The 21,190-nt window shown below is 49.5% G+C and overlaps 1 protein-coding gene across 1 annotated transcript in view; it reads right to left on the reverse strand.

Annotated features, from left to right (window-relative positions):
* Positions 1–21,190, reverse strand: part of PLXNA4 (plexin A4) — a 930,623-nt gene that overhangs the window by 157,730 nt on the left and 751,703 nt on the right. Inside the window, exon 24 of the mRNA XM_060246008.1 lies at positions 19,116–19,275. Within this exon, the coding sequence (XP_060101991.1) occupies positions 19,116–19,275 (160 nt within the window). The remainder of the gene's footprint in view (positions 1–19,115; positions 19,276–21,190) is intronic.

Raw genomic sequence — 21,190 nt, forward strand, 5'->3', positions numbered from 1 at the left:
ACATAGAAGAAGCCATGTTGGATCAGACCAATGGCCCATCCAACACTCTGTGTCGCATAAGAACATAAGAGAAGCCATGTTGGATCAGACCAATGGCCCATCCAGTCCAACACTCTGTGTCACACAATGCCCAAAAATACCCAGGTGACATCAGGAGGTCTACCAGTGGGGCCAGGACACCCGAAGTCCTCCCACTGTTGCCCCCCTCCCCAAGCACCAAGAATACAGAGCATCCCTGTTCCAGCAATACGCTGTGGCTAATAGCCACTGATGGACCTCTGCTCCAGATGTTTATCCAATCCCCTCTTGAAGCTGGCTATGCTTGCAGCTGCCACCACCTCCTGTGGCAGTGAATTCCACATGTTAATCACCCTTTGGGTGAAGAAGGACTTCCTTTTATCTGTTCTAACCTGACTGCTCAGCAATTTCATTGAGTGCCTATGAGTTCTCATATTGTGAGAAGAGTCCTTCTTTCTCTACTTTCTCCATCCCTTGCATAATCTTGTAAACCTCGATCCTGTCACCCAGCAGTTGACGTTTCTCCAAGTTAAAGAGCCCCAAGCATTTTAACCTTTCTTCATGGGGAAAGTGTTCAAACCGTTGAATCATTCTTGCTCTTTTCTGGACTTTTCCCAAAGCTATAATATCTTTTTTGAGGTGTGGTGACCAGAATTGTATGGGAGTTCTGCAACAAGCTGGAACACCTCTGAGCATGTCCAGAACGCCTTCTCACTACCCATAACGATGCTAAACTTCTTGGTTTAACCTGGCATTACGTTAATGATCCCTTCTTCCTTTTATGTTTTGTGTTTTAACTCTCTCTTGTATACGATTTAAAACCTGTGTTTTAAAGCTAACCCGACTGGGGAGGGACGGTGGCTCAGTGGTAGAGCCTCTCCTTGGTAAGCAGGTCCCAGTCCCAGGTTCAATCCCTGGCATCTCCCAACTAAAAAGGGTCCAGGCAAGTAGGTGTGAAAAACCTTAGCTTGAGGCCCTGGAGAGCCGCTGCCAGTCTGAGAAGACAAATACTGTCTTTGATGGACTGAGGGTCTGATTCCATATAAGGCAGCTTCATATGTTCATATATGTTCAAATCTGGTTTTGCTTGTTTGAGGGGGAGTCGATTTTAACGGTTTTCGAATGTGGTTTTATTGTGTCTGTTTAAAACTGTTGGCCGCCTCGGTGGCCCTCGCAGGGGCAGAAAACGATGCAAGTTTTGTAAATAAATGGGAACAGCAAGTGTTGTAAATAAACGAGGAACAAGACCACAAATTTATTTAACAACTTTTTGAAATGGGGTGGGATGGTGGCTCAGTGGTAGAACATCTGCTTGGTAAGCAGAAGGCCCCAGGTTCAATCCCTGGCATCTCCAACTCAAAAGGGTCCAAGGCAAGTGGGCACAAAAAGCCTTATCTTGAGACCCTGGAGAGCCGCTGCCAGTCTGAGTAGACAAGACTGACTTTGATGGACCCAGAGTCTGATTCAGTAGAAGGCAGCTTCATATGTTCATATATGTTGGGGAGGGACGGTGGCTCAGTGGTAGAACATCTGCTTGGTAAGCAGAAGATCCCAGGTTCAATCCGCGGCATCTCCAACTCAAAAGGGTCCAGGAGAGTGGGCACAAAAAACCTTATCTTGAGACCCTGGAGAGCCACTGCCAGTCTGAGTAGACAAGACTGACTTTGATGGACCGAGGGCCTGATTCAGCATAAGGCAGCTTCATATGTTCTTATCTATCTATGTAGATATCTATATACAGAGCTTTTTTTGAACAGGAATGCACAGGAACACAGTTCCGGCTGGCTTGGTGCCAGGGGGTGTGGCCTAATATGTAAACGAGGTTCTGCCAAGAAAGCCCTGTCTATATATAGATATCTGTATATCTATCTATGTATCTATGGGGAGGGATGGTGGCTCAGTGGTAGAGCATCTGCTTGGGAAGCAGAAGGTCCCGGGTTCAATCCCTGGCATCTCCAGCTAAAAAGGGTCCAGGCAAGTAGGCATGAAAAACCTCAGCTGAAGACCCTGGAGAGCCACTGCCAGTAAGGGGAGGGATGGTGGCTCAGTGGTAGAACATCTGCTTGGTAAGCAGAAGGTCCCAGGTTCAATCCCCGGCATCTCCAACTCAAAAGGGTCCAGGCAAATAGGTGTGAAAAACCTCCGCTTGAGACCCTGGAGAGCAGGGGAGGGACGGTGGCTCAGTGGTAGAGCATCTGCTTGGTAAGCAGAAGGTCCCAGGTTCAATCCCCGGCATCTCCAACTCAAAAGGGTCCAGGCAAATAGGTGTGAAAAACCTCCGCTTGAGACCCTGGAGAGCAGGGGAGGGACGGTGGCTCAGTGGTAGAGCATCTGCTTGGTAAGCAGAAGGTCCCGAGTTCAATCCCCGGCATCTCCAACTAAAAGGGTCCAGGCAAATAGATGTGAAAAACCTCAGCTTGAGACCCTGGAGAGCCACTGCTGGTCAGGGGAGGGATGGTGGCTCAGTGGTAGAGCATCTGCTTGGGAAGCAGAAGGTCCCAGGTTCAATCCCCGGCATCTCCAACTAAAAGGGTCCAGGCAAATAGGTGTGAAAAACCTCCGCTTGAGACCCTGGAGAGCAGGGGAGGGACGGTGGCTCAGTGGTAGAGCATCTGCTTGGTAAGCAGAAGGTCCCAGGTTCAATCCCCGGCATCTCCAACTCAAAAGGGTCCAGGCAAATAGGTGTGAAAAACCTCCGCTTGAGACCCTGGAGAGCAGGGGAGGGACGGTGGCTCAGTGGTAGAGCATCTGCTTGGTAAGCAGAAGGTCCCGAGTTCAATCCCCGGCATCTCCAACTAAAAGGGTCCAGGCAAATAGATGTGAAAAACCTCAGCTTGAGACCCTGGAGAGCCACTGCTGGTCAGGGAGGGATGGTGGCTCAGTGGTAGAGCATCTGCTTGGGAAGCAGAAGGTCCCAGGTTCAATCCCCGGCATCTCCAACTAAAAGGGTCCAGGCAAATAGGTGTGAAAAACCTCAGCTTGAGACCCTGGAGAGCCACTGCCAGTCTGAATAGACAAGACTGACTTTGATGGACCGAGGGTCTGAGTCAGCAGAAGGCAGCTTCATATGTTCAATCCTGACCTTCCTTTAATGACATAAAGGTAGAGAATTCTTCCCTTCTCCATTCTATCTTCACAACAGCTCTGTGAGGTAGGTTAGCCTGAGAGCATGCTGAACACACGCGAAGACACAAAGCTGCCTCAACCCTGGTTTATTAGGGCCGGTATTGTCTGCTCAGACCAGAAGCATCTCTTCAGAGCATCAGGCTGAGGATTTTCCCATCACCTCCTGCCTGGTCCTTTTTTAACTGGAGATGCCGGGGAAAGCGTAGATGACTGGGGAAGGCAATGGGAAACCGCCCCGTAAAAAGTCTGCCGTGAAAATGTTGTGAAAGCAATGTCACCTTTACCTTTATAATCCCCTGTGCAAGCACCAGTCGTTTCCGACTCTGGGGTGACGTTGCTTTAATGTTTTCACAGCAGACTTCTTTATGGGTGGTTTGCCATTGCCTTCCCCAGTCATCTACGCTTCCCCTCCCCCCCCCCCAGCAAGCCGGGTACTCATTTTACCGACCTCGGAAGGATGGAAGGCTGTGTCAACCTCGAGCCGGCTACCTGAAAACTCAGCTTCCACCGGGGATCCAACTCAGGGAGAAGCCCCGCCCCCACAGCCATCATGTAGTTTTATTGCTCCTGCAGGTTTAGAAACCTGCAAACAGGTCCATTTTTAAAATGTGTGCCTTTAGGGCTGAGCAGGAAGCAGGAAACAGGAAGGGCTTCAAGGGAAAGAGTCAGTAACAGTTTCCTCGGAGAACGGCCCCTCCCTTTCTTTTGCTTTCGTTTTCAGAGCAAGTAAAGTTCTGCAGGAACAAGACCCAGTAAGTATTTGTGTGTGTATGAGAGGGAGGGGGCAGGGGATTCCCTGGTTTGGAGAGCCTCCCTCCGTTTTAGAAAGCGTGGGGGGGGGGGGAGGGAAATGTCTACTGCCCTTTCAAGGACGACTCCTGCAAGAGCGATGGCTGACCCAAGGCCATTCCAGCAGCTGCAAGTGGAGGAGTGGGGAATCAAACCCGGTTCTCCCAGATAAGAGTCTGCACACTTAACCACTACACCAAAATAAAGTGCACAATCGTATCATCCCAAAACCATCCCCCACCCAGTCCGTGAAAATATTGCCTTCCACAAAACCGGTCCCTGGTGCCATAAACGGTTGGGGACCACTGCCCTTCAAGTCATATAGAGCAGGGGTGGCCTACGGTAGCTCTCCAGACGTTTTTCTGCCTACAACTCCCATCAGCCCAGCCAGCATAGCCAATGGCTGGGGCTGATGGGAGTTGTAGGCAGAAAAACAGTCTGGAGAGCTACCGTTGGCCACCCCTGATATAGAGAATGGGGTGGAATTGTTTCCTGTGGCCCCGGAAGGTAGGACCAGAACCAATGGGTTGAGATTAAATCAAAAGAGTTTCCGGCTCAATATTAGGAAGAACTTCCTGACTGTTAGATTCAGAAGAAGGCGGCTTCATAGGTTCATATATATGTTAAGGGTTGTCGGTCTCCCCTGTCCGCCGGCAAGGGATGGGTTAGGGAGGGGGGTTAGGGTTGTCAGATCCAGACTGGGAAACTCCTGGAGATTTGGGGATAGATGCTGGGGGGGGGGGGGGGACAGGGACCTCAGTGGGGCACAAGGCCATAGAGTCCACCCTCCAAAGTATCCTTTTCTCCAGGGGAAACTGATCTCTGTAGCCTGAAGATGAGCTGTAATTCCAGGGGATCCCCAGGTCACACCTGGAGTCTGGCATCATCCTACCAGCTTAAATGGAAGAGTGGGGATTCGAGCCTAGCACTCCGGGATCCCATTTCAACACTCTAACCCAGGGGTGTCAAACATGCGGCCCAGGGGCCGAATCAGGCCCCCGGAGGGCTCCTATCAGCCCTCCCGAGCAACTGGCTGTCCTCTGCTTCCTTCTCCCTCTCTCTTGCTTCCTTCTGCATCACAGCTTGCTTGGCCAGGCTTTTGTACAGGAACTACAATTGCACTTGCATAGCAATTGCACAGGAACTACAGCAATTGTACAGGAACTACAGAGCAAAACCTTGTTTTCTCCACTGGCTGAGGCTCCTCCCTTGAGGAGGAAGGAGGGGAGGCAGAGCTCGCTTTGCCAGGCTCTCTCAATCCCACAGCAGAACTACTGAGCCAAGCCTCTCTTCCTTCTATTGGCTGAGGCTCCTCTCCCTCCTGGTCCCCTGGGGAAGGAAGGAAAGATCCACAGCTTCCTTTGCCCAGTTCCTGGGTCCCATGGGAGAGATACAAAGAAAGCACCTTTAAGACCAATGAGTGGTAATGTTTTAATCATGGTTTAAGGTGTTTTTTTTTTAAAAAAAAATCTTTAATTGTGTTTGTCTGTGTCCTTTATAAAGTTTGTATCTCTGCTTTCTAATCTTAAACAGGAACGCACATGGCCCAGCCCGATATGGCCCAGCCCGACAAAGTCTCATTTATGTCAGATCCGGCCCTCATAACAAATGAGTTCGACACCCCTGCCCTAGCCCTTGCAAAAGGCTGACACTTGCTCATATCTCAGACAGCCTCAAGCCTCAATGTCACCTTTTATGAAGAAGAAGAAGAATTGCAGATTTATACCCCGCCCCTCTCTCTGAACCAGAGAATCAGAGCTGCTTACAATCTCCTGTACCTTCCTCCCCCACAACAGACACCCTGTGAGGTGGGTGGGGCTGGAGAGAGCTCTCACAGCAGCTGCCCTTTCAAGGACAGCTATGGCTGACCCAAGGCCATCCCAGCAGCTGCAAGTGAAGGAGGGGGGAATCAAACCCAGTTCTCCCAGATAAGAGAGCTCTGGCTGACCCAAGGCCATTCCAGCAGCTGCAAGTGGAGGAGTGGGGAATCAAACCCGTTTCTCCCAGATAAGAGAGCTCTGGCAGACCCAAGGCCATTCCAGCAGCTGCAAGTGGAGGAGTGGGGAAACAACCCCGGTTCTCCCAGATAAGAGAGCTCTGGCTGACCCAAGGCCATCCCAGCAGCTGCAAGTGGAGGAGTGGGGAATAAAACCCGGTTCTCCCAGATAAGAGAGCTCTGGCTGACCCAGGGCCACTCCAGCAGCTGCGAGTGGAGGAGTGGGGAATCAAACCCGGTTCTCCCAGATAAGAGAGCTCTGGCTGACCCAAGGCCATTCCAGCAGCTGCAAGTGGAGGAGTGGGGAATCCAACCCGGGTCTCCCAGATAATAGAGCTCTGGCTGACCCAAGGCTATTCCTGAAGCTGCAAGTGGAGGAGTGGGGAATCAAACCCGGTCTCATTTATGTCAGATTTGGCCCTCATAGCAAATGAGTTCGACACCCCTGGTCTAGTCCATTATCCCGTCTCACACAATGGCCAGCCAGTTCCTCTGGAGGGCCAACAACAGGGCAGAGAGGCCGAGGCCTTCATAAGAACATCAGAAGAGCCCTGCTGGTTCCTAGGATATGAATTTAACAAAGAAGCAGAGACTTTTCTGCTGGGATTACAAATGGAAAAATTTCCAAAAGAAGATAGAACTTTAATATGGTACTTGCTCTCAGCTGCTAGGACATTGTATGCGCAGTTGTGGAAGCAAGAAAAAATACCAGAAAAATGGGACTGGACTATAAAAGTTATGTCATGGAGTGAAATGGACAAGCTAACAAGAAAACTAAGAGACTGCGATTTAGAACTTTTTAATCGGGAGTGGAAGAAATTCAGAAGATATGTAGAAAAAGAGTGGAAAATAAAAGGACATTGGACAATTTTTGAAGATTAAGACCTTTAAGACAAGAATATAACTTTTGAAGGGGGGATCTTTTTCTTAATCAATTTTTGTTTTTTCTTGATAGTTAAAGGTACCTTTAATATCTGTTTTTTTAAAAAAATAACACTGGCGGGGGTCAATTATTGGGGGGAGGGGTGGGAGAAAAGTAAGATGTGGGGTAGAATGATGTTTTTTTATCTTAAGTTTTTTATAAGTTGTAGATATAGTTCTACTACCATATGTTACTAACAAAAATTGTTTATACCAAAAAAGGAAGAGCCCTGCTGGATCAGATCAGTGAAGGTCCATCTAGTTCAGCCTCCTGTCTCACACAGTGGCCAATCAGTTCCTCTGGAGGGCCAACAACAGGGCAGAGAGGCTGAGGCCTTCATAAGAACATCAGAAGAGCCCTGCTGGATCAGACCAGTGAGGGTCCATCTAGTCCAGCCTCCTGTCTCACACAGTGGTCAACCAGTTCCTCTGGAGGGCCAACAACAGGGCACAGAGGCCAAGGCCTTCATAAGAACATCAGAAGAGCCTTGCTGGATCAGACCAATGGTCCATCTAGTCCAGCCTCCTGTCTCACACAGTGGCCAACCAGTTTCTCTGGAGGGCCAACAACAGGGCAGAGAGGCTGAGGCCTTCATAAGAATGTAAGAGCCCTGCTGGATCAGACCAGTGAGGGTCCATCTAGTCCAGCCTCCTGTCTCACGCAGTGGCCAACCAGTTTCTCTGGAGGGCCAACAACAGGGCAGAGAGGCTGAGGCCTTCATAAGAACATCAGAAGAGCCTTGCTGGATCAGACCAGTGAGGGTCCATCTAGACCAGCATCCTGTCTCACACAGTGGCCAACCAGTTCCTCTGGAGGGCCAACAACAGGGCAGAGAGGCCGAGGCCTTCATAAGAACATCAGAAGAGCCCTGCTGGATCAGACCAGTGAGGGTCCATCTAGTCCAGCCTCCTGTCTCACACAGTGGCCAGCCAGTTCCTCTGGAGGGCCAACAACAGGGCAGAGAGGCCGAGGCCTTCCCCTGATAAGAACATTGGAAGAGCCCTGCTGGATCAGACCACCCAGGAAGCTCAGGGTTGCAAAGCAGAGGCAGGTGATGACAAAATGACCTCTTCATATTTTTTGCCCGGACTTGAATGGTCCAGACCATCATCAGATCGTAACTTCTCAGGTCATAACTTCTCACAGAGCTGTTCTCTCCAGAGCTCTCTTGGCCCCACATCCCTCACAGGGTGTCTGTTGTGGGGAGGGGAAGGGAAAGGAGATTGTCGGCCACTCTGAGACTCCGAGTGAAGGGCGGGGTATAAATCCAAACTCCTCCTCTTCCTCTTCTTCACCACCTGGGAGTTGCCCATCATTCTATCTCACTCCTGTTGGCTTGTGCTGGTTCCTCTGTGATAGCAATCTGATTCCCCCAGAGACTCACCCACTCACTCATAGTTCAAAATGGCAAATTGCTTTTCTTCAATCTGATCCTACTTGCAAGAGCTGGGTTCGAGTCCCTTTGCTGCTGCTGCTGCTGCTGCTAGTACAGGGCCTACTGTAAGAGCCAGGTTTAATTCCCCACTCCTCCACTTGCAGCTGCTGGAATGGCCTTGGGTCAGCCATGGCTCTCGTAGGAGTTGTTGTTGAAAGGGCAGCTTCTGTCAGAGCTCTCTCAGCCCCACCCACCTCACAGGGTGTCTGTTGTGGGGGAGGAAGATAAAGGAGATCGTGACCGCTCTGAGACTCTGAGATTCAGGATGTTGGGCGGGATATAAATCCAATTTCTTCTTCTGCTGCTGCTGCTGTTAGTACAGGGCCTACTGTAAGAGCTGGGTTTAATTCCCCACTTGCAGGTGCTGGAATGGCCTTGGGTCAGCCATGGCTCTTGTAGGAGTTGTCCTTGAAAGGGCAGCTTCTGTCAGAGCTCTCTCAGCCCCACCTACCTCACAGGGTGTCTGTTGTGGTGGAGGGACGGTAAAGGAGATTGTGCACTGCTCTGAGATTCAGAGTACAGGGTAGGATATAAATCCAATTTCTTCTTCTTCTTCTTCTTCTGTCTCGAATCCGAGTACTAACAAGGGCTTACTCTGTTTAACTCCCAAGCTCTGACCAGCAATTTTTAGGGCAATTCTTGCTGCTCATTGGTAAAATGTTGTAAAGGGGAGGGGGGAGGCAATCTTGATATGACTTTAGGGCCATTTTTGGAGCACGGCACTTTACCCATGTGCTCGAGATCATGAGGACATCTGTAAAACCCCCACCAAAAAGAATCTCGACGCAACCTGGAACGCAATCGCATCAGTATTGCTTAGCTGCGGCATTCCATTGTTGCACCTATGTATGCCGGGGACTCTGTGCGTGGGGGCAATACAATTGAACACAAGGACGCGAAATCTATAGCACGTCGTACGTGCTCTGGTTAGGAAAAATTCTCCTATTGAAACCTCATTCGGAAAGGGGGGAAAGGTAAAACTTGTGGAACAATAAAAAAACAGAACGGGGGAAATCCGCTCACTCCGCAAAGGACGAGCCCCGACAATAGTGTGCGTTTGATTTTCTGGTTTTCTTGGGAGTTCTTTTGTTCTCCCATACAGAAAAGGCCTTTGCATTTCTTCTGCCTGCTGCTCCAGCAAACGCAAGCCTCCTTGAACTGGCTGATGGCTCAGCACATTCTCCTTCCGCCGCTCGGTGGTGATTCCTTTAGCTCAGGGGCACTTCCCAGAGAGCTTGGTCCTCCAAGGCCCAGCAGCCCTCGTGAGTCTGTGAAGCACAGACTAACGCCTCCAACTAGGGCTGCCATCTTCTAGCTGTTGTTGTTGTTCAGTCGCATAGTCGATTCCGACTCTTTGCGACCCCCGTGGACCAAGTCACGCCAGGCCCTCCTGTCTTCCACCGTCCTCCGAAGTCTGCTCAAATTCATGTTAGTTGCATCAGGAACGCTGTCCAGCCATCTCCTCTTTTGCCGTCCCCTTCTTCTTTTGCCTTCTGTCTTTCCTAGCATCAGGGTCTTCTCCAGGGAGTGCTCCCTTCTCCTTTGGTGGCCAAAGTATTTGAGCTTCAGCTTCAGCATCTGACCTTCCAGGGAACAGTCTGGGTTGATTTCCCTTAGGACTGACTGATTGGATCTTCTTGCAGTCCAAGGGACTCTCAAGAGTCTTCTCCAGGGAGTGCTCCCTTCTCATTTGTTGGCCAAAGTATTTGAGCTTCAGCTTCAGCATCTGACCTTTCAGGGAACAGTCTGAGTTGATTCCCCTTAGGACTGACTGATTGGATCTTCTTGCAGTCCAAGGGACTCTCAAGATTCTTCTCCAGGGAGTGCTCCCTTCTCATTGGGTGGCCAAAGTCTTTGAGCTTCAGCTTCAGCACCTGACCTTCCAGGGAACAGTCAGCGTTCTTCTTCTTCTTCTGGAGAACCAGTTTGGTGTAGCGGTTAAGTGCGCAGACACTTATCTGGGAGAACTGGATTTGATTCCCCGCTCCTCCACTCGCAGCTGCTGGAATGGCCTTGGGTCAGCCATAGCTCTCGTAGGCCTTGAAAGGGCAGCTGCTGTAAGAGTCCTCTCAGCCCCACCTAACTCACAAGCTGTCTGTTGTGTGTGGGGCGGGTGGGGGGGGGGGAAGGTAAAGGAGATTGTGACCACTCTGAAACTCTCAGATTCAGAGTATAGGGTGGAATATAAATCTAATATTATCATCTTCATCATCAATATCATCATCAGTATCAATAAATCCAATATCATCATCTTCTTGAGAACCAGTTTGGTGTAACAGTTTAGTGTGCAGACTCTTATCTGGGAGAACTGGATTTGATTCCCCACTCCTCCACTCGCAGTTGCTGGAATGGCCTTGGGTCAGCCACAGCTCTCATAGGAGTTGTCCTTGAAAGGCTAGCTACTGTAAGAGTCCTCTCAGCCCCACCCACCTCACAGGCTGTCTGTTGTGTGTGTGTGTGGGGGGGAAGGTAAGGTTGATTCTGATCGCTCTAAATCAGATTCAGAATATAGGGCAGGATATAAATCCAATATCATCATCGTCATCTTCATCATCGTCATCTTCTTCTCCTCCTCCTCCTCCTTCTCCTCCTCCTTTTCCTTCTCCTCCTTCTCCTCTTCCTCCTTCTTCTCCTTCTCCTCCTCCTTCTCCTTCTTCTTCTTCTTCTTCTCCTCCTCCTTTTCCATCTCCTCCATCTTCTCCTCCTCCTCCATCTCCTCCTCCTCCTCCTCCTCCTCCATCTTCTCCTCCTCCTCTTCCTCCTTCTTCTCCTTCTCCTCCTCCTTCTTCTTCTTCATGAAAACGGCTGGCTTGTCTGCACTGCCTCCATTCTGTCTCCCTCACTCACAGGTCAGCAGAGCTTGCTACACAAGGGCTCCAATCCAATTGGCCACATGTCTTACCTTCAGGAAAGAGGAAGACAGCTTTTTCCTTGGGGGGGGGGGAGGGAGGAAATCCCATTAACTTTATCTCGCCTTCCCTCGGAAGCAGTAAATGCTAACTCAAGAGATGGGCTGCTGTGAATTCTTTATATCCCAGCCAGGAGATAGTGTATCTTTCCAGCGCATGCCGCAATTACATAGCTAAGAGGAAGAAAGAGAAAGGGACATTCCACAGACTTCAGACAAAAAGAGGATTTGTTGGGATTAATCCCTCCTCGTGTGAAGGGGTTAGGATGACATTCAAGTCCCACTTAGTGCTGGTCAGCAGACCGGTGGAAATGCGGCGCTGTCCGGCTCCAGGTGGGGAAGCCTGGGATGGAACAGAGAAAAGGGAAAGGTCCCCTGTGCAAGCACCAGTCGTTTCCAACTCGGAGGTGACGTTGCTTTCACAACGTTTTCATGGCAGACTTTTTACGGGGTGGTTTGCCCTTGCCTTCCCCGGTCATCTACGCTTTCTCCCCAGCAAGCTGCGGACTCATTTGACCGACCTCGGAAGGATGGGAGGCTGAGTCAACCTCGAGCTGGCTACCTGAAAACCCAGCTTCCGCCGGGGATCGAACTCAGGTCGTGAACATAGCTTAGGACTGCAGTGCTGCAGCTTTACCACTCTGCGCCACGGGGCAAATCAAGGAGCTGCAAATGGTCAGCACCATGGACAGGTCCCCAGGAGCAAACAGAGTCGAGCAGGGCTTTTTTTGCAGCAGGAACTCCTTTGCATATTAGGCAACACCCCCCTGACATAGACAATCTTTTGGAGCTGACAGTAGGCCGGAGCTGGGTACTCGTTTTACCGACCTCGGAAGGATGGATGGCTGAGTCAACCTCGAGTCGGCTACCTGAACCCAGCTTCCGCCGGGATCGAACTCAGGTCGCAAGCGGAGAATTTGGACTGCAGTACTGCAGGTTTACCACTCTGCACCATGGGGCTTTCTTTCTTACTCCTCCCCCCCACCAAATACTTGCTTCTGGGTTCCATTGCTTCATGCATGGTTATAGGATGGTGTCAGAAGTGTCTCATTGAAGTTATTACTGTATTGCATTTACTAACCCTATGCTGAAATAAACCATTGTGCCACTAACACCTGAGCCCTGCAAGAGAAGGAGGTAGGGTGGGAACGGAGGTGCCAGGGCCCTGGAGGCCAGCACAACCTTTGATGTGCAAAAATGCGAAGCTCGCCTCGCTGGCGCCTCCCGAGCAAAGCAAGGACACCACCAGGGGGGAGAGACCGGCCGTCCCCGGCAACTGATAAGCCGGCATGGGAAGAAGTTACTTGCAGGGCCAAATGCCTTTTATTATGGGAACTAGTTTAAAGCCCATTCTTTTTGAAGTGTATGTATAAATATCAAAAGTTGGAACTACCCGTTATCAGTTTCAATCCTCCCTTAGTAGAGAGTAACATTGTTGTAATCAATAAATGAAACTTAGCTTTGGAAAAAAGACAAGTCTGATTATTTTGAAACTTTAATGAACCCTTTGCTGACAGATGGGGGAGACTTGTCTTGGCAGTAGTATGCGCGAAAAGGATCTAGGGGTCTTAGTGGACCATATACTGAACATGAGTCAACAGCGTGATGCGGTGGCTAAAAAGGCAAGTGCAATTTTTGGCTATATCAACAGAAGTATAGTGACTAGATCACGTGAAGCGATGATATCGCTTTACTCTGCTTTGGTTAGACCTCACCTGGAGGTCTCACTCCATGGCTCTCCAGAATCTCAGGCAGAGGTCTTTCCCATCGCCTCCTGTCTGATCCTTTTAACTGGAGATGTCGGGGATTGAACCTGGGACCTTCTGCATGCTGAGCAGATGCTCTATCACTGAGCTACTGCTCCACTTCCTCGCTCTCCAGCGTCTCAGACAGAGGCCTTTCCCATAACCTACTGCCTGGTCCTTTTAACTGGAGATGCTGGGGATTGAACCTGGGACCTTTTGCATGCCAAGCAGATGCTCTACTGCTGACCCACAGCCCATCCCCAATTTCCCCTTCTGCTGAGGGGAAATCTCGGCTGAATTCAACCCTTAATTATAACAAGGAGACTGAATTTGCTCTCCATGACCTTGCAAGGAAAGAGATAATTTTCTGGAGTGGAAAATGAAGGATCCTATCAATCGCAGCCGGGAAAATAGGAAGGGAAAGCACGGTGCGCGGTCACGGAGTCACTCCGGACAGGGGCAAAAAAGGGGCCGGGGATTGTAAGCGTGCCTGTGCGGGGGTAGAGCTCAAGATTAATTGGTAAAGGTTGTCCCCTGTGCAAGCACCAGTCACTTCCCACTCTGGGGTGACGTCACATCATGACATTTTGTTGATCAGCCCTCAGCGTATCAAAATGATCTGTGGAGACCCCCAGCGGTTGAGAGGAAAGAAGGAGAAGAAGATGATATTGGATTTATATCCCGCCCTCCACTCCGAAGAGTCTCAGAGCGGCTCACAATCTCCTTGATCTCCCTCCCTCACAACAGACACCCTGTGAGGTGGGTGGGGCTGGAGAGGGCTCTCACAGCAGCTGCCCTTTCAAGGACAACCTCTGCCAGAGCTCTGGCTGACCCAAGGCCATTCCAGCAGGTGCAAGTGCAGGAGTGGGGTATCAAACCCGGTTCTCCCAGATAAGAGTCCGCACACTTAACCACTAAAGGAAAGGAAAGGTCTCCTGTGGGGACTCATTTTACCGACCTCGGAAGGGTGGAAGGCTGAGTCAACGTCGAGCCAGCTACCTGAAAACCCAGCTTCTGCCGGGATCAAACTCAGGTCATGAGCAGAGAGCTCAGACTGCAGTACTGCAGCTTTACCACTCTGTGCCACGGGGCTGCTTAAAGGTAAAGGTAGTCCCCTGTGCAAGCACCAGTCGTTTCTGACTCTGGGATGACGTCGCATCACGACATTTTCACGGCAGACTTTTTACGGGGTAGTTTGCCATTGCATTCCCCAATCATTGACACTTCCCCCCCCCCCAGCAAGCTGGGTCCTCATTTGACTCGGAAGGATGGAAGGCTGAGTCAACCTTGAGCGGGCTACCTGAACCCAGCTTCCATTGGGGATCAAACTCAGGTCGTGAGCAGAGCTTGGACTGCGGTACTGCAGCTTTACCGCTCTGCACCACGGGGCTCCCTAGAGCAAAAGATTAAAGCCGAGAAAAAGCTTTGGAAGCAGTAGCTGAAGTCACATCGAAGGAGAGCAGCCAAGAATCGCAGCCCCTCCCATCTCGGTCAGAAGAATCAGCCAAAAAAGGGCCCCTGGAAAGTGTTAGCGGGGATGCTGAGAAATGGTTTGGAGCAGGTTGAGCGAAAGGCTGATGAGGTGCTCGTTACTGGAAGAGTGGAAAAGAGAGGGCAAGCTTTTGAAGACGTGCATTTGGTCCTTGGACTGAGCGCGTTGGATTACTCAACATCTCCATTGCATATTAAGCCACACACCCCTGATGTAGCTAATCCTCCAAGAGCTTACATGGCTCTTAGCACAGGGCCTGCTGGAAGCTCCAGGAGGATTGGCTGCATCAGAGGTGTGTGGCCTAATAGGCAAAGGAGGTCCTGCTAGAATTCCTTATAGGGCTCTTCATACAGGGCCTGCTGAGAGCTCCAGGAAGATTGGCTGCATCAGGGGTGTGTGGCCTAATAGGCAAAGGAGGTCCTACTAGAATTCCTTACAGGGCTCTTTGTACAGGGCCTGCTGAGAGCTCCAGGAGGATTGGCTACATCAGGGGTGTGTGGCCTAATAGGCAAAGGAGGTCCTGCTAGAATTCCTTATAGGGCTCTTCATACAGGGCCTGCTGAGAGCTCCAGGAGGATTGGCTACATCAGGGGTGTGTGGCCTAATAGGCAAAGGAGGTCCTGCTAGAATTCCTTACAGGGCTCTTTGTACAGGGCCTGCTGAGAGCTCCAGGAGGATTGGCTACATCAGGGGTGTGTGGCCTAATAGGCAAAGGAGGTCCTGCTAGAATTCCTTATAGGGCTCTTCATACAGGGCCTGCTGAGAGCTCCAGGAGGATTGGCTACATCAGGGGTGTGTGGCCTAATAGGCAAAGGAGGTCCTGCTAGAATTCCTTATAGGGCTCTTCATACAGGGCCTGCTGAGAGCTCCAGGAGGATTGGCTACATCAGGGGTGTGTGGCCTAATAGGCAAAGGAGGTCCTGCTAGAATTCCTTACAGGGCTCTTTGTACAGGGCCTGCTGAGAGCTCCAGGAGGATTGGCTACATCAGGGGTGTGTGGCCTAATAGGCAAAGGAGGTCCTACTAGAATTCCTTACAGGGCTTTTCGAACAGGGCCTGCTGAGAGCTCCAGGAGGATTGGCTACATCAGGGGTGTGTGGCCTAATAGGCAAAGGAGGTCCTGCTAGAATTCCTTACAGGGCTCTTCGTACAGGGCCTGCTGAGAGCTCCAGGAGGATTGGCTGCATCAGGGGTGTGTGGCCTAATAGGCAAAGGAGGTCCTGCTAGAATTCCTTACAGGGCTCTTTGTACAGGGCCTGCTGAGAGCTCCAGGAGGATTGGCTACATCAGGGGTGTGTGGCCTAATAGGCAAAGGAGGTCCTACTAGAATTCCTTACAGGGCTCTTCGAACAGGGCCTGCTGAGAGCTCCAGGAGGATTGGCTACATCAGGGGTGTGTGGCCTAATAGGCAAAGGAGGTCCTGCTAGAATTCCTTACAGGGCTCTTCGTACAGGGCCTGCTGAGAGCTCCAGGAGGATTGGCTACATCAGGGGTGTGTGGCCTAATATGCAAAGGAGGTCCTGCTGGAATTCCTTACAGGGCTCTTCGTACAGGGCCTACTGTGAGCTTCAGGAGGATTGGCTACATCAGGGGTGTGTGGCCTAATATGCAAAGGAGGTCCTGCTAGAATTCCTCACAGGGCTCTTCGTACAGGGCCTACTGTGAGCTTCAGGAGGATTGGCTACATCAGGGGTGTGTGGCCTAATATGCAAAGGAGCTCCTGCTACAAAAAAAAGCCCTGAATAAAAGCAACTGTTTGGGACTAAATGGACTATCTCAGCAGCCAGGCGTGGTAGCAGACTTGCAGCCGAGAAAGTCCTTTTCTGCATTCAGTGATACTTGATAGCCTAGGAAGGACAGAGCTGTCAATCAACAGAGCAAGCCAAAAGCACCCCGGGGCAGCTGGCACCTTCCCTGAGCACAGATACTGCACATGATTCTCTGGTTGCAATTTTATGGTTCAGTTCACGCAGGAGGGCGAGCTCCCTTATCCCGGGCACAGACAGAGACCTCCTCTGCGTTTCCTGCCCAGAGAGAGAGAGAGACCTGATTATGCACGGGATAGAGAAGGTAGAGAAAGAAGTCCTTTTCTCCCTTTCTCACAACACGAGAACTCGTGGGAACTCGATGAAATTGCTGAGTGGTCGGGTTAGAATGGATGAAAGGAAGGACTTCTTCACCCAAAGGGGGATTAACACGTGGAATTCACTGCCACAGGAGCTGGCGGCGGCTACAGGCATAGACAGCTTCAAGAGGGGAATGAATAAGCATATGGAGCAGAGGTCCATCAGCGGCTATTAGTCACAATGTATCATTGGTACTCTCTGCTGGGAATTATTAGGAAGGGAATTGAAAACAAATCAGCCAGTATCATAATGCCCCTGTATAAATCGATGGTGCGGTCTCATTTGGAATACTGTGTGCAATTCTGGTCACCGCACCTCAAAAAAGGATATTATAGCATTGGAAAAAGTCCAGAAAAGGGCAACTAGAATGATTAAAGGGTTGGAACACTTTCCCTATGAAGAAAGGTTAAAACGCTTGGAGCTCTTTAGCTTGGAGAAACGTTGACTGCGGGGTGACATGACAGAGGTTTACAAGATTATGCATGGGATAGAGAAGGTAGAGAAAGAAGTACTTTTCTCCCTTTCTCACAATACAAGAACTTGTGGGCATTTGATGAAATTGCTGAGCAGTCGGGTTAGAACGGATAAAAGAAAGTCCTTCACCCAAAGCGTGATTAACATGTGGAATTCACTGCCACAGGAGGTGGTGGTGGCTACAAGCATAGACAGAGGGGAATGGATAAGCATATGGAGCAGAGGTCCATCAGTGGCTATTAGCAACAGCTTATTGTTGGAACTCTCTGTCTGGGGCGGTGATGCTCTGTATTCTTGTGCTTGAGGGGGGACATAGTGGAAGGACTTCTAGCTCCACTGATGGACCTCTTGATGGCACCTAGGTTTTTGGCCACAATGTGACACAGAGTGTTGGACTGGGTGGGCCATTGGCCTGATCCAACATGGCTTCTCTTATGTTCTTATGTGACACAGAGTGTTGGACTGGATGGGCCATTGGGCTGATCCAACATGGCTTCTCTTATGTTCTTATGTGACTCAGAGTGTTGGACTGGATAGGCCATTGGCCTGATCCAACATGGCTTCTCTTATGTTCTTATGTGACTCAGAGTGTTGGACTGGATAGGCCATTGGCCTGATCCATCATAGCTTCTCTTATGTTCTTATGTGATTCAGAGTGTTGGACTGGATGGGCCATTGGCCTGATCCAACATAGCTTCTCTTATGTTCTTATGTGGCACAGAGTGTTGGACTGGATGGGCCATTGGCCTGATCCAACATGGCTTCTCTTATGTTCTTATGTGACACAGAGTGTTGGACTGGATGGGCCATTGGGCTGATCCAATATGGCTTCTCTTAAGTTCTTATGTGACACAGAATGTTGGACTGGATGGGCCATTGGCCTGATCCAACATGGCTTCTCTTATGTTCTTATGTGACTCAGAGTGTTGGACTGGATAGGCCATTGGCCTGATCCATCATAGCTTCTCTTATGTTCTTATGTGATTCAGAGTGTTGGACTGGATGGGCCATTGGCCTGATCCAACATAGCTTCTCTTATGTTCTTATGTGGCACAGAGTGTTGGACTGGATGGGCCATTGGCCTGATCCAACATGGCTTCTCTTATGTTCTTATGTGACACAGAGTGTTGGACTGGATGGGCCATTGGGCTGATCCAATATGGCTTCTCTTAAGTTCTTATGTGACACAGAATGTTGGACTGGATGGGCCATTGGCCTGATCCAACATGGCTTCTCTTATGTTCTTATGTGACTCAGAGTGTTGGACTGGATAGGCCATTGGCCTGATCCAACATAGCTTCTCTTATGTTCTTATGTGATTCAGAGTGTTGGACTGGATGGGCCATTGGCCTGATCCAACATAGCTTCTCTTATGTTCTTATGTGGCACAGAGTGTTGGACTGGATGGGCCATTGGCCTGATCCAACATGGCTTCTCTTATGTTCTTATGTGACACAGAGTGTTGGACTGGATGGGCCATTGGCCTGATCCAACATGGCTTCTCTTATGTTCTTATGTGACTCAGAGTGTTGGACTGGATGGGCCATTGGCCTGATCCAACATGGCTTCTCTTATGTTCTTATGTAAGAAGAAGATATTGGATTTATATGCCGCCCTCCACTCCGAAGAGTCTCAGAGCGGCTCACAATCTCCTTTACCTTCCTCCCCCACAACAGACACCCTGTGAGGTGGGTGGGGCTGAGAGGGCTCTCACAGCAGCTGCCCTTTCAAGGACAACCTCTGCCAGCACTATGGCTGACCCAAGGCCATTCCAGCAGGTGCAAGTGGAGGAGTGGGGAATCCAATCCGGTTCTCTCAGATAAGAGTCCTCACACTTAACCCTACACCAAACTGGCTCTCCCTAGAGTGTTGGACTGGATGGGCCATTGGCCTGATCCAACATGGCTTCTCTTATGTTCTAATTCCAAAGGTGCCCACAGGCTCAAAAATGCTGGGGACCCTTATTTAGGCAGAAAGGCTGGAAGCCAATGTCACTGCCAGCATGTGCTCACAAGGTGGTGTGAACTTGCCCCACGGCCTCGATGAACGTTTCGCTTCATCCACCCGACCAGTTGCCCACGTACCTAGATCCATGTCGGCAGCTTTGGGCCGATGGGAGCAAGGGACGTTCTTGAAGATGGCATCCAGGATCTTCTCCTTGATCTGGTTGATGGTGTCGCAGTTCAAGATCTTCACGGGGATCTCAGGGCTGTTCACATTATCGGGGTTCACGCAGCTCAGCACCTGCATGGGTAAGGCGATGGAGAACAAGCCATGTTTTTAATCATTGGTTTCTTTCCTCTGCTTTCTGCCAGTGGCTTTCCAGATCTGTTTGGATCGTTCGCTGGTTGTTATTACTATTATTTTTTTTAAATACGCAGTTTGTAACTCTGAAAAACAGGTGCTTCTTACAGGAAGGAAATCCAAAGCAAAGCAACGGAAAATAGGTGTGAAATACAGAGGAGAAGCAAAATTGAGACAAGGTCAGCAAAGCAGAGTTTGAAAGCATCCCTATGCAGAGTAGGTCAAAAGGGTTACTGCCTTCTTTTACTCTTTACCATTTTCTCTTACTGTGCTAGTCGTGGACCACACCTAATGGTAATTACCTAATAGTAATTTTTTGGAATAACCTCTATAGTACATATAGAATATATAGTAAATGTAGTAAATATAGAATATGTTTAGGCAGCTAGGAATTAATATGTATGACATATATTTTTTAAAAAATAATGTAAGTATTTTTTTGGATTGATTGTATCTTGACACTCATCTTGACCTCTCTTCTTGAACAGGGAATAGTCAGTATGTCTAATTACATTTAGGTAACTTAATATCCTTCCTTGATATTTATCATGTGTATTTAAGTACTTGTGCTAGTTTATAACTTGTTTTAATAAGATTAATTGTATAGACATATTGATATTGATATTTACTTGTTTAATTGAAAAAAAATAATTAAAAAATGTTAATGCGAAAAAGGGTTACTCCCCAAATCACTTTTGTTGGGGTCATTTTCTGCTCTTGCTTCAACCTCAGTCAGGTTAAAATGGATAAAAGGAACTCCTTCTTCACCCAAAGGGTGATTAACATGTGGAATTCACTGCCACAGGAGGTGGTGGCAGCTACAAGCATAGCCAGCTTCAAGAGGGGGTAAGATAAAAATATGGAGCAAAGGTCCATCGCTGGCTATTAGCCACAGTGTGTATATGTGTGTGTGTGTGTATAATTTTTTTTGGCCACTGTGTGACACAGAGTGTTGGACTGGATGGGCCATTGGCCTGATCCAACATGGCTTCTCTTATGTTCTTATGTGGCACAAAGTGTTGGACTGGATGGGCCATTGGCCTGATCCAATATGGCTTCTCTTATGTTCTTATGTGACACAGAGTGTTGGACTGGATGGGCCATTGGCCTGATCCAACATGGCTTCTCTTATGTTCTTGTGTGACACAAAGTGTTGGACTGGATGGGCCATTGGCCTGATCCAACATGGCTTCTCTTATGTTCTTATGTGACACAAAGTGTTGGACTGGATGGGCCATTGGCCTGATCCAATATGGCTTCTCTTATGTTCTTATGTGACACAGAGTGTTGGACTGGATGGGCCATTGGCCTGATCCAACATGGCTTCTCTGATGTTCTTATGTGACACAGAGTGTTGGACTGGATGGGCCATTGGCCTGATCCAACATGGCTTCTCTTGTGTTCTTATGTGACACAGAGTGTTGGACTGGATGGGCCATTGGCCTGATCCAACATGGCTTCTCTTATGTTCTTATGTGACTCAGAGTGTTGGACTGGATGGGCCATTGGCCTGATCCAACATGGCTTCTCATGTTCTTATGTTCTCAGTCATTGGAGTTTGTTCCCCAACCTGGAGCCCCTCTGGCCTGCCAGGATGACGTCAAATGGTAGGCGAACCGTCAGATTCGCCTACATGATCAGATTATTCAGGACAAACGGAGCATCCCAGAGGCCACGTGCTAGGTTTTGATGCACTCCGCCCACTGTCAGCCCTGGATCCACCACAAGCTCCCAGTTTCAGCCACAGAACTACAATAACCTGCCGATTTCACTCACAGACCCACCCTTAATCTGCCACTTTTGCCCATGCATCTATTTTATTTATTTTATCAAATTTATATCCCCCCCCCGACTT

The sequence above is a fragment of the Heteronotia binoei genome, chromosome 8, assembly GCF_032191835.1.
Source record: "Heteronotia binoei isolate CCM8104 ecotype False Entrance Well chromosome 8, APGP_CSIRO_Hbin_v1, whole genome shotgun sequence".
In the NCBI taxonomy this organism is placed as follows: Eukaryota; Metazoa; Chordata; class Lepidosauria; order Squamata; family Gekkonidae; genus Heteronotia; species Heteronotia binoei.